The following is a 12931-nucleotide window of genomic DNA, read 5'->3' as shown; positions in this document are numbered from 1 at the left end:
CCCACATTAAAAAGACCACCGTTGTGACCAATATAAAGAGCTATTATCATCGAAATGCTAAATCTTGTTTTTTTAACTTCGAGGGACTCTTAGCATTTCAGGTATTTGTAAAGTTTTAACAAGGAAATTGATCAGGTTCCCGGAATTTCTATATCAAAGGTATTTTTAAAGAATCCCTGATTGTTCTCTAATAATTTAAATTTTTCTATGGGGGAATTATTTTTGGATTGCAAATTTAAAAAATAATATTTATCTTTAAATTGTCTTGGATTACATGAGCTGACTTTTCGAAGGTAAAACTGTAATCAGCACAGGCCGAAATATTATTAATTCAGAGACTAAAGTATACTTTTCTAAAGGGCTGAGTCCCGCTAAATCCAAATCTGGCCTTAAAAAGGGACAAACAGGGCGTTTTTCCCAAATTTCAGGATACGATATCCCAAATCCCATTTGTGTTTTGCGTCGGATCTTATGAGATTTACTAGGCCGAGGAGTTGGTAAATATCATAGACCAACAAATTTTGAATCCAGAGACCAAGGTATACCTTTCTAAAGCACTCAGCCATGCTAAATCCGAATCTGGTGTCAGAAAGGGCCAAACGATATCTCAAAATCTGAGGTCTGATTTGATTTCAGTTTTTATTCAGATCAAAGAACTTTTTCAAGTTGTTTAACTAAACTATTTCTGATACAATTTATGAACTGGATAATGTCTAATCGTGGACATGGAGCTAATTTTTGTAAAAATAACTTTTTTCTTTTTTGAAATCATCAAGTTTCGTTAAAGTATTACGACATCTAAATATGCTAAATAACTTCGCCAACACTTCGGCAAATGACTAAGTTTTTAAGAGGAAAAACACGGAATGAATTGACTTATCATGGAATTAAACTATTTTTTGTAACTTCGGCAAATGACTCAAGTTGCGAATTATCTCAATCACATTAGGTTTTTGAGATATACCAACTGAAAGCCCAATCTGTCGACTTTAAAAAGAATATCTTGCCTAAGAATTTCTTCATCACATTAGGTTTTTGAGTTATCGTGTTGATATTTTGTAAAACATTCCGTTAATTGCCAGTTTTGATACTGTGTCACGCAGCAAAAAAATAAAACGAAGTACTTCAAAAAGAATAACATTTATCACCACTTCAAAAGTATTATTGAGTGAAATTGTTTACCTTTTGTGGAATTGAGGTTTATTGACTTCCAAAGAAGCGAATTTTTTTTACCAAAAATTTAAAAAATTAATTTTTTTTCAATTTTATTTTGTAGTTAATATTATTAGAGTCAGATTAGTTGTATTCTATTAAACTACAATTTCACTTCCTAATAACTTCAAAATATAAGAACATAAAAATTACTTCCTGAGAATGACTTCAGATGTAGTGAATTTGGTATAAAATAAAATGGACATCCCTCCTATGTTAAGAGTGTGTTAAAGTCATAACTTCTTTAGGTCATTTTATGTACTTCCATAGAGTAAATTCTACTACTTTTTCGCTTCTTTGGAAGTTCTTATTTTGCTAGGGTTGCCATCCAAACTCTTTCTTAACCTTTTCTTTCAGCGCAATATTTTAAACTTTAGTTCGAACTAAAGATTTATTTTTAACTGAAATTTTTATAAAAAAAATAATAAATCATAACAACTAAACTTTGTTTTTTAAAATAAAAAAAATTTCAAATGTTTTTTTTTTATAATGAAAAATAATTTTGTTTTATTTTCTTGGTATTTTTTTGATTTTCTTTCAAAATATAAATTTGTTTTTTTGTTTTGTTTTTGGTTCTCCTTACAAACTATACAAAAGTAATTGAACTACCAATTTTGAACATAATAAAAAAACTTAGAGAATTAGTTATCATAACTAGTTAAAAATTTTATATTTAGATAAAAATAATAAAATTTTAAAAATAAAATAAAAAAAAATTGTAATATTTTGGCATTATAAGTTTGTGTTTATATATTTATTATTTTTTTATGTTAAAAATAAGCTTAAAATTTAAAATTAAAAATATAAATTTTTTTTGTATTTAAAACTAGAAAATTTTTAAACCTTTGACGGTTTTTGTTAAATTTAAATGGGGTTTGTTGGTTGGTTGGTTTGTTTGTTTTGCTTACATTAAAATTACAATACATATACATTTAGTTTAGTTGAGACAATTATATATATAAGAATACTATATACTATATATAGTTGACATAAACAAATTATTTTGTTCGTTTGTTTGTTTGTTTGACTGTAGGAAAAAAATACTAAATTATAATAATCATAATATTAGGGTAGTAATCATAAAAAGGAACATTTGCTTAAGTGTAAAATAAAAATTATCAAAATAAAATTAAAATATGACTTAAAAAACTAAATTTTTCATATTTACAATTCTTGACAACAGTTCGCATTAGGGGGCATTAAACCTTTTTATCTCGTTAAAGGTTTAATACCAAACCTAAGCTACTAAAATAGGGGGGGTTTCTGGGTTTTTTGTGTTTCTATGTACAATTCAAAGCAACGAAAATAAAGAAATAACAAAAAATTTACAAAAAAAAAAAAATTGTTAAGGTTTTTAGTGCAATTCTTACGAATGAGCATTGCGAGCCATGTGCACAAAGAGCCCCACGGGACCATCACACTTTTCTCCGCACATATTACACTTGAACACATCATCACAACTGTGATAGCCCATGTGAATGGTATAGAGTACAGCGTCCTTAAAGAAGATATCACAATATTTGCACTCGTACATGGTGGGCGTGGTCGAGGGACTTGAGTTGGCTGTAGTTGATGCACTGCTGGAGGCAGTAGAGGAGGAATTCGAGCTGTTGCCGGATGAGGAGGCGGTAGAGGTGGAACTAGTGTTAGAGGGATTGTTATGGTTATTATGACCAGTTTCCATACTTTCATCAGCCGAAGAATGATCATCGATTTTGGTGGGTGGTGCTGAGGCAGCTATGGGCGATGAGGCATTGGGCATTTCAGGAGCACTAACTGCTTGTGGTGAAGTAGGTGCTGAATGCAATTGTTGTGATTTCAATTGTTCATGATCAAGTTTGAGCACACGTCCCTTACGTCTGGCCGCCGCTGAAGAAGAGAATAGTGGAGTTTCTACATTATCTTCGGCTAATTTCAAATTCATAGCGAATTCGGGAGTTTGTTGTGGCTGCTGATCCTCCTTGGTTGGGGTACCCTGCGACAAATCCATGGCTGAGTCTACTGATTTACCATCGAATTCTTGATCCTCTTCCTCCTCCTCGTCGTCATCACCTTCCAAATCTTCGATTTCCTGCACGGGCTGTTGTTGTTCGTTGTTTTGTTCCTGTTGTTGCTTTTGTAATTGTTCACGCATGCGTGGCGATAGTTGAGCCAAGACGGCGGCCTGTTGTTGGGCAGCCAACATTTGCAAGTTCAAGTTCCAGTAGGGGAAGAAGGCCATGTTGCGGTTTTGCTGCAGCAAAGAAGCCAAGGGAGGCAACAAATTGGGTAGATTGCCATTCTGACTGGAGGCTTGAGATTGTTGCGAAGGTGAGATTTGTGAGTTGGCAACCGGTTGTGCTTGCTGCTGTTGCTGCAAAGACATGTTGAGTGTCAAGGCTGGTAATTCTGAGGCCACAGAACTGCTGCTTTTAGCTGGAGAGGCAGGCATATTATTTTGCGAGTTGAGTGGGAAACCTTGCAGAGCAGCAGACAATTGAGAAGTCGAGGGCATTTTCAATTCAGTATTGGATTTTTTCATATTAGAGCCGGATGAACCCTTATTCTTGGGGCCACGTCTGGTGCCGTAGACATCAATGACTACCGAGGGATTGGGAATGCCCTCTTCATCCAAAACCATGCCGGGTTTATGATCATATTTGCGTAAATGCAATTTGAATGAATGACAATATTTGGTGGCATAATCACAGTCAGCACATCTGTATTGATAGACCGAGGAATGAGACTTGCGATGAGAATTCAACATGGACTTATTGACACACGAATAGGAGCACTTATCGCACTGGAAAGGTTTCAAGTTCTTGTGTTTGCGTATATGATATTCCAAATGATGTTTCAGTTCGGTGACAAAGGGACATTTGGGACACTGTAAAACTTTTTCGGGTTTCATGTGAGTCTTGGCATGTTCCCAGAAGGCCAATTTGGTGATGGCAACCATGCCGCAGGATTTGCACTTGTAATTCTTCATTTTACCATGTGAATTGTAGATGGGTAGGCGTATGGTTTCATCATCATCCGAATCGACTATATATTTGAGATCCTCACTGGAATTCGACATTAACTCTTGATCCTGTTGATGTTCAGTTAGATTGAGTGAATTGGAGGCCTTAGGCGATTTGGGTGGTGTAATATCCATGGGTGGTGTATGGCGAGGAGTCAAGGCTGATTTTTCGGAATTATCTAGCAGAGCAGCTGTCAAGGGCTGGGGACTGGGTGTTTGCTGTTGCTGGCGCTGTTGTTGTGTCGACTGTGTATAGAAGTGAGACATGGCGGGTAAAACAGCTTGTGGTAGACCGGGTGGTGTTAGAGGATTAAAACCCAAAGGCAAATGTGAAGTGACCTGATTTTGTGCGGCCGCCTGTTGGGCCTGTTGGAAATGTTGCTGATACTGTTGTTGCTGCATCAATTGCTGATGCATGCCAGCTGTATCGAAAAATTGCTGTTCACTGTTATTGCTGCTGGCCAAAAGATGATGGCTATTGGTGTTGTGCGGTGAGGAAGTCATATTGGTATCCATGGCAGAGAATTGCTGCTGTTGTTTTAAATAATTTTCCAAATGTGTGCTTGAGGAGGCGGATGAAGGAGCTGGAGAATGTTGTTGCTGTTGGTGGTTCTGTGGTGTTGGACTTAAAGTGCCCGGTTCTGTTTTGATATTGGCGGCAAACATATTGTTATACCAGTTATTGTGTTCCACATAATTAGCGGTGGTTTGCATGCTGTCCCAATTCTGCATATTGGCAGATATAGTATGTGTGTGTGTGTGTTGAGAGGGGTTTTAAGGATAAGGGCTAGGGGTTGTATGAGGTGGGGTATAAAAATTACCAAAAGAGGAGATCTAAAATGAAAAAATATATATATTTAATAAATAAAAAAATACAAAAATGTAGTTATAAAGTTTTAAAAAAATATATGGAAAAAATAAGGAAAAAAAGAGCGTGAAAATAACAACAAAAAAGGGAATTTTTCAAGAAAAAACAAAAAAAGGCGCAAGCGCTAAAATTTACGCGTTTTTTATGTTAAGAGTTGTTGTTTTTATATTTTTAGGATTTTTTTTAAGAATTTAAAAGAGTTTTTTTAAGAATACACAAAATTTTATTTTTTTAAATATTTTTTTTAGTTTTAAACGTTATGATTATTTGAATATTAAGGGTGTAAATAGTTAAAAAAAATGTGTATGAATTTTTTTACACCCCTCCTCTGTTTAAGGGTGATTTTTTTTGTTTGTCAAGCACTTTTTTATTTGCCTTTTTTTTCTGCTAAAAAAATGGTTTAATTTTTTTCCTTATTTTTTCTTTCAACCAATCACAGTTAGTTGTAGATTTTTTTATATTTTTGTATTTTATAGAATAATCCTTAGGGTGGTGGGGAACTTTTTAAAGTACCTTTGGCAGTTTTTGTTTTTTTAATCCACAATGTTGTCTTGTTGTTGTATAGTTTGTGTTTTGTAAATTATATAAATTCGTTGAATTAGAAATGTTTATTTTTAACTTCTATGAAGTATTTTAATATTTTTTGTTTAAAAAAGATTTTATAAATCTTTTTCGCACTATAATTTTGTTTTTAGTTTTTTTTAAATCTTTCGTATTCCGTTTTAAGAAAATACTAAAGAGAGAGATGTTTATCGTATTGAAGCTAGAATGCAACTGATGCTGTAAACAAAAATTAGACAAGTATTTAAACGGCAAACAAGAATTTCAAACAGGACTCGGCTCTCTCTAAAAAACAAAAACAAATTCTCAATATGCACCTAAGCAGGCACACAACTAACTTTCTAATACTCTCTACTTTCTCCCTCTCTCACACACACAGAATGACAGACACACACACAAACACGCATATGCACACGCACACACTGTTGTAAATTTAAATTTCCTCTAAACACACAGATTAGTTGAAAAAAGTCAATATTTGTTCAAAATAAGTAAAAACAAAACACAAATTGTATGTGTGTGTTTATGTGCTACACACACTACTACACAGGTAGTTTTTGTTGTTGTTATTGTTATATTCTAATAATATCCTTTTTTTCTTTGAGCATTAGCTGAGCATTGTTTGAAATTTAAATATTGTGTTTTTTGTTTGACGGTTTTTGTGTTTCCTCTCGCGATTTTTCTTTCTTTCGCACACAGGTAAGGTCAGGTATTTAAATGTCGCCTCTCGCTCAACAAGCGCAAAAAAAATTGGATTTTTAATTTTTAGAATGGATTAAAAAAATTCGTTGAAGATTAAGCAGATTTATAAATGAACCTTACTTAACTTGTACGTTAAGTCCTTCTTAACGTTTTCTTTAAGAAATTTATGAACGGACTTAACAGTTACTTAAGTAAAGTGTAATTTTCAGCGTTTGTCAAATATTTCTTTTTTTTAGAAAAATATTCCACTACTTTTTAAGCCTTAAAATTTCCAACAAATTTCTACCGGCTTAAAAAGAGTTTTTGTCATAATATGCCTTTAAAATACTAAGAAATTGTTAAGGCCTTAAAGCAAAAGTCTAGAATTATTTACTAATTTTAACTTTTTTATAAAAAAATACACTTCCCCCTTATCCTCCCACTACACAGTAATTTCCCCCCAATTTTTCTATATTCACCAAAAGTGGTTGTTTCTTTTAAATTTATATTTTCTAATAACTCCCGTTTTTTGTTTCTTCTCCCATTTTAATTAAATATTTCTCTAACAAATTGTTATATTTTATTTAAGTATAACTAAGTTCTCACTAACAATTTAAAATCTGCAAAAATTAGTTAAATTCCTAGCGGTTTGAGGCGGCTTTCGCCACAATACAGCCTTTAATGAGCATGGCCTATGTTCGCCCTATTGTCTACGCAGTCGTTGAACTTCAAATCAACTTAAAAGTTATATTTTAAAATATCCAGATATATATTGGCGTATATTGAAATTAGCATATCATTATATGTACATATATTATGTTATAGATATTTAATAATAATCTCATTATGTTGTTTAGATAAAATTTTCAAGTAATTGTTTTTTGTTTTATTTATAATTTAATTAATTTAATTTTTTTTAGTTAAATTTTTATAAAAATTTTGAAAAACCGAGATTTTAAGATGAAATCATTAAAGAAATATCTAGTCCTTGAATAGTTATATCTATTTACATATAAATCGATCTTTAAACTTGTCGTAATCAAATCAGTTTAATTAAGAAAAATGTTTGGTTTTAGAAACGTTCCAGAAAGAGGTTCTAGTACCGATATAGTTTAGATCTAGTTCAGTTCTAGTACAGTTTTAGTTCAGTTTTAATTCAGTTCTTGCTCAGTCCTAGTTCAGTTCGAGTTCAGTTCTAGTTCAGTTCTTGTTCAGTTCTTGTTCAGTTCTTGTTCAGTTCTAGTTCTAGTTCACCTCTAGTTCAGTTCTTGTTCAGTTCTAGTTCAGTTCTAGTTCAGTTCTAGTTCAGTTCTAGTTCAGTTCTAGTTCAGTTCTAGGTCAGTTCTAGTTCAGTTCTAGTTCAGTTCTAGTTCAGTTCTAGTTCAGTTCTAGTTCAGTTCTAGTTCAGTTCTAGTTCAGTTATAGTTCAATTCTAGTTCAGTTCTAGTTCAGTTCTAGTTCAGTTCTAGTTCAGTTCTAGTTCAGTTCTAGTTCAGTTCTAGTTCAGTTCTAGTTCAGTTCTAGTTCAGTTCTAGTTCAGTTCTAGTTCAGTTCTAGTTCAGTTCTAGTTCAGTTCTAGTTCAGTTCTAGTTCAGTTCTAGTTCAGTTCTAGTTCAGTTCTAGTTCAGTTCTAGTTCAGTTCTAGTTCAGTTCTAGTTCAGTTCTAGTTCAGTTCTAGTTCAGTTCTAGTTCAGTTCTAGTTCAGTTCTAGTTCAGTTCTAGTTCAGTTCTAGTTCAGTTCTAGTTCAGTTCTAGTTCAGTTCTAGTTCAGTTCTAGTTCAGTTCTAGTTCAGTTCTAGTTCAGTTCTAGTTCAGTTCTAGTTCAGTTCTAGTTCAGTTCTAGTTCAGTTCAGTTCTAGTTCCGTTCTAGTTCAGTTCTAGTTCAGTTCTAGTTCAGTTCTAGTTCAGTTCTAGTTCAGTTCTAGTTCAGTTCTAGTTCAGTTCTAGTTTAGTTTAAATTCGTTGTAGTTCAGTAACTAAACTAAATACTAGAACTGAACTTCAGTTCTAGTTTAGTTCTAGTTGAGTTCTAGTTCAGTTCCAGTTCAGTTCTAGTTCAGTTCTAGTTCAGTTCTAGTTCAGTTCTAGTTCAGTTCTAGTTCAGTTCTAGTTCAGTTCTAGTTCAGTTCTAGTTCAGTTCTAGTTCAGTTCTAGTTCAGTTCTAGTTCAGTTCTAGTTCAGTTCTAGTTCAGTTCTAGTTCAGTTCTAGTTCAGTTCTAGTTCAGTTCTAGTTCAGTTCTAGTTCAGTTCTAGTTCAGTTCTAGTTCAGTTCTAGTTCAGTTCTAGTTCAGTTCTAGTTCAGTTCTAGTTCAGTTCTAGTTCAGTTCTAGTTCAGTTCTAGTTCAGTTCTAGTTCAGTTCTAGTTCAGTTCTAGTTCAGTTCTAGTTCAGTTCTAGTTCAGTTCTAGTTCAGTTCTATTTCAGTTCTAGTTCAGTTCTAGTTCAGTTCTAGTTCAGTTCTAGTTCAGTTCTAGTTCAGTTCTAGTTCAGTTCTAGTTCAGTTCTAGTTCAGTTCTAGTTCAGTTCTAGATCTTTTCTAGTTCATTTCTAGTTCATTTCTAGTTCATTTCTAGTTTAGTTCTAGTTCAGTTCTAGTTCAGTTCTAGTTCAGTTCTAGTTCAGTTCTAGTTCAATTCTAGTTCAGTTCTTGTTCAGTTTTAGTTCAGTCTTGTTAAGATCAGTCAGATTAGCGTCATTGAGGTTGTCGTAAACAAGGGTTTATACCGAGTTATTTGTACTTGTTATTTTATAAAAAAACAGACAAATAAGTCCGTTTTTTGTCGCCTTTTTGAAAACACAACAACAATAAAAAACACTCCCATTTCTATTTTTATTTGCAATTCTTACACATTTTCTTCTATTAAAAATCCCACCAACGCATCACTATTATTATTGTTATAATTTTCACCAAAATAAAAGTGCGGAAAAGACTTTAAAACAATTAAAAATGTTCTATAATTAATTTAATATAATTATTTAATATAATAATTTGCTAAAAGATAAAAAAGAACAAATTTTTCAACAGCAGGAATTAAAAGCATCAACAAGACATTTAGCAAAAAGACTACAAGACAAAAAATAATAATAATAATAATGACATACAATTTTTAATAGAAATTTTTTGTTGTTGTCTACATAAATAAAGATTTAGAAATGAAAATATTGAAAAAAAAAGTTTCATAAAATAAATGTGCGTATTTTACTTGCACTTAAAATTTTGCGTTTCAAAAAATGCATTTATTTTTCTAATATTTCTTTTTTCATTAATGTGCATTTTTTGTTTTATAGTTTCTTTTTTTTAATGAAAATCTGTTAAAGATCTTTTTTCATTTGTGTTTATTTTTTCTTAATTTTTTTATTATTTATATGCATTTTTGTGTATAAAGATTTTTAGAGGCCAAGTGTAAAATGAATAGTTTTAAAATACAAACAAATAATGATTTAAATCAATAGCAAAAAAAAAAACGATATATAAAATAGCCATATATCGTCAGCAGGCCTAAAAAAGCCTATGTGAATGTCCAATCTATAGTCTAGCCTAGAGTCTAATCTAGTCTGTAGACTAGCCTATAGTATAGTCTGTAGACTAGCCTATAGTATAGTCTGTAGACTAGCCTATAGTATAGTCTGTAGATTAGCCTATAGTATAGTCTGTAGACTAGCCTATAGTATAGTCTGTAGACTAGCCTATAGTATAGTCTGTAGACTAACCTATAGTATAGTCTGTAGACTAGGCTAAAATATAGTCTGCAGACTAGCCTATAGTCTAGTCTGTTGACTAGGTTATAGTCAAGTCTGTAGACTAGCCTACAGTATAGTCTTTAGACTAACCTATTGTCTAGCATATAGTCTAGTCGGTAGACTAGCTTATAGTGTAGTCTGTAATCTAGACTATAGTCAGTCTGTAATCTAGACTATAGTATAGTCTGTAGACTACCCTATAGTCTAGTCTATAGTCTAGTCTATCGTCTACTCTATATTCCAGTCTGTAGTCTAGAGTCTAGTCTATAGTCTAGTCTATAGTCTAGTCTATAGTCTAGTCTATAGTCCAGTCTATAGCCTAGTCTATAGTCTATCTAGTCTATAGTCTAGTCTATAGACTAGCATATAGTTTGTCTATAGTTTAGTCTCGGGTCTTGTCTATAATCTAGTCTATAGTCTAGTCTCTGGTCTTGTCTATAATCTAGTCTATTCTATAGTCCAGTCTGTAGACTAGCATATAGTTTAGTCTAGAGTCTAGTCTATAGTCTAGGCTCTAGTCTAGTCTATAGTCTAGGTTCTAGTCTAGTCTATAGTCTAGTCTCTGGTCTTGTCTATAATCTAGTCTATAGTCTAGTCTATATTCTAGTCTTTAGTCTAGTCTATAGTCTAGTCTATAGTCTACTCTATATTCTACTCTATAGTCTACTCTATAGCCTAGTCTAACCTATTGTCTAGCATATAGTCTAGTCGGTAGACTAGCTTATAGTGTAGTCTGTAATCTAGACTATAGTCAGTCTGTAATCTAGACTATAGTATAGTCTGTAGACTACCCTATAGTCTAGTCTATAGTCTAGTCTATCGTCTACTCTATATTCCAGTCTGTAGTCTAGAGTCTAGTCTATAGTCTAGTCTATAGTCTAGTCTATAGTCTAGTCTATAGTCTAGTCTATAGTCTAGTCTATAGTCTAGTCTATAGTCTAGTCTATAGCCAAGTCTATAGTCTAGTCTATAGTCTAGTCTATAGTCTTGCCTATAGTCTTGCCTATAATATAATCTATAGTCTAGTCTATAATCTAGTCTATAGTCTACTCTATAATCTAGTCTATTCTATATTCTAGTCTATGGTATAGTCCATGTCTAGTTTATGGTCTCGTCTATGGTCTTGTCTGTAGTGTAGTACATAGACTAGACTAGTCTATAGTCTAGTCTATAATCTAGTCTATTGACTAGACTTTATTCTAGTTTTTTGTCCAGTATAGTCTGTTCTATTGTCTAGCCTATAGTCCAGCCTGTAGTCTAGCCTATTCTATAGTATAGTCTATGCTCTAATCGTTAGTTTAGTACTTGGTCTACTCTATATTAAATTCTTGTGTAAAACTTAGACTATGGTTATAGTTAAGCTATAGTCATCCTCAAAATCATAACAATTTCGAAACCAATTTCCTCATGTAGCAATTTCAAAATTAATTGTATCCACCATCGAGATTTATATGCAGTTTTTTGTTGTTCTTGTCGTAATTTTTGTTTTTTCACAAATCACAACATGTGCAGTTGTTGATTTTTTCATTTCTCTGTTTTTTGTTTGTTACAGGAAAATTAGAAAATTTTTTGTTCATACATTTCCAAAATCGCAAAAAAAGAAAGAAAATAAGAAAAGATAGAGATATTTTTGTATTTTTGTATACAGTTTAGTGTAAATAAAAATTTTTAGAGACTTATTTTTTTTCGAAATGATTTCTAATACGAAAATTTAGCAACAGCAGCAGCAACAAGAACGAAATAGTAAATATTGAACATTTTAAAGATAAACAATGTAGGTGGTAAGTAAAGACTTTAGAGGGTACTACGATTAGAGAAAAATATAAAAATAGTTTAAGTTTAGCAGGAGGATGAAAGGATCAAATATGAGCTTGAATATTATGAAAAACTTTATATGTTTCATTCTTCTAAAACATTCAAACTATTGCAACGATTAAGCAATAAAGCAAATTTAGTTTTTCATAATATTGTAGTCACCAACTCTTCAACTTTACCAGGCATTACCCTTAACCTTGCAAGTAGGGTGTTTATTATTAAAAAAATATTTATAGTTGTGAACAAAAAAGTGCAGTGCAAAATGAAAAAAAAACTTAAACAAAAATCAACCCAAAAAAAAACATTAAATAAAAACGTTTTAGTTCTGGTATTTTTCCTATGAAAAACTATAATATAGATATTTGTTTATTTAAAAAAATTATATATTTTAACAAAAATGTTTCTTTTTTTGTTCTTCTAATATGCAGTATTTGAAAATAAAGCCAAAAGACGTAAATGCTAAAATTTATGCATTTTTTACAAAAAGAAAATTTAAAAAAATTAAAAAAAAAATCTAGTAAATTTTTTTGATGATTGAAAAGATTATTACAAGAGAGGCGGACACTTGTAAGGGGTGTTATAAAAAATTATAAATTGTACTAAAAAACAAACATTTTAAATTATAAAAATTATTAGATTTTACTTCAAAAACTAAGTACTGTGTTGCCACCTGTTATAGATAAGTTACCTTTAGCACCCTTCCCCCTTTTTGTTACCACTCTGCTTTGTGATCATTGTACGACAAAACTTTTGATGTGAGAAATTATACAAAAAAAAAAATTAAACAATTAGATTTTAAGACATCTTCATAATAAATATATCACAAAAAGATGACAAAAAGCCGCCAGAAATTGATGACTATTATTTGACGAAAATATGAATATGAAACGCGCTAATGAATATTTAACAAATAATTATGACAAATATGTAAAAATAAATAAAAGAACTACATTGAGGCTTAATGATAATCCCATCAATAGTTTACACAAACTTCTATATAGTCTACAGTTAAGACTGATCTATAGTTTAGACTAGAGTTTTATATATAGTCTA

General features: G+C 31.8%; 1 protein-coding gene across 1 annotated transcript in view; it reads right to left on the bottom strand.

Annotated features, from left to right (window-relative positions):
• Positions 1–2075: 2075 nt before the first annotated feature.
• Positions 2076–12931, bottom strand: part of LOC111688267 (protein hunchback) — a 14146-nt gene continuing 3290 nt past the window's right edge. The window contains exon 2 of the mRNA XM_023450752.2: positions 2076–5047. Within this exon, the coding sequence (XP_023306520.2) occupies positions 2579–4945 (2367 nt within the window). The 5' untranslated portion in view covers positions 4946–5047 and the 3' untranslated portion in view covers positions 2076–2578. The remainder of the gene's footprint in view (positions 5048–12931) is intronic.

Source organism: Lucilia cuprina, chromosome 4, assembly GCF_022045245.1.
Source record: "Lucilia cuprina isolate Lc7/37 chromosome 4, ASM2204524v1, whole genome shotgun sequence".
Taxonomy (NCBI): Eukaryota; Metazoa; Arthropoda; class Insecta; order Diptera; family Calliphoridae; genus Lucilia; species Lucilia cuprina.
Note: the sequence above shows the minus strand (reverse complement) of the source record. Positions and strands in the feature narration are given on the sequence as shown.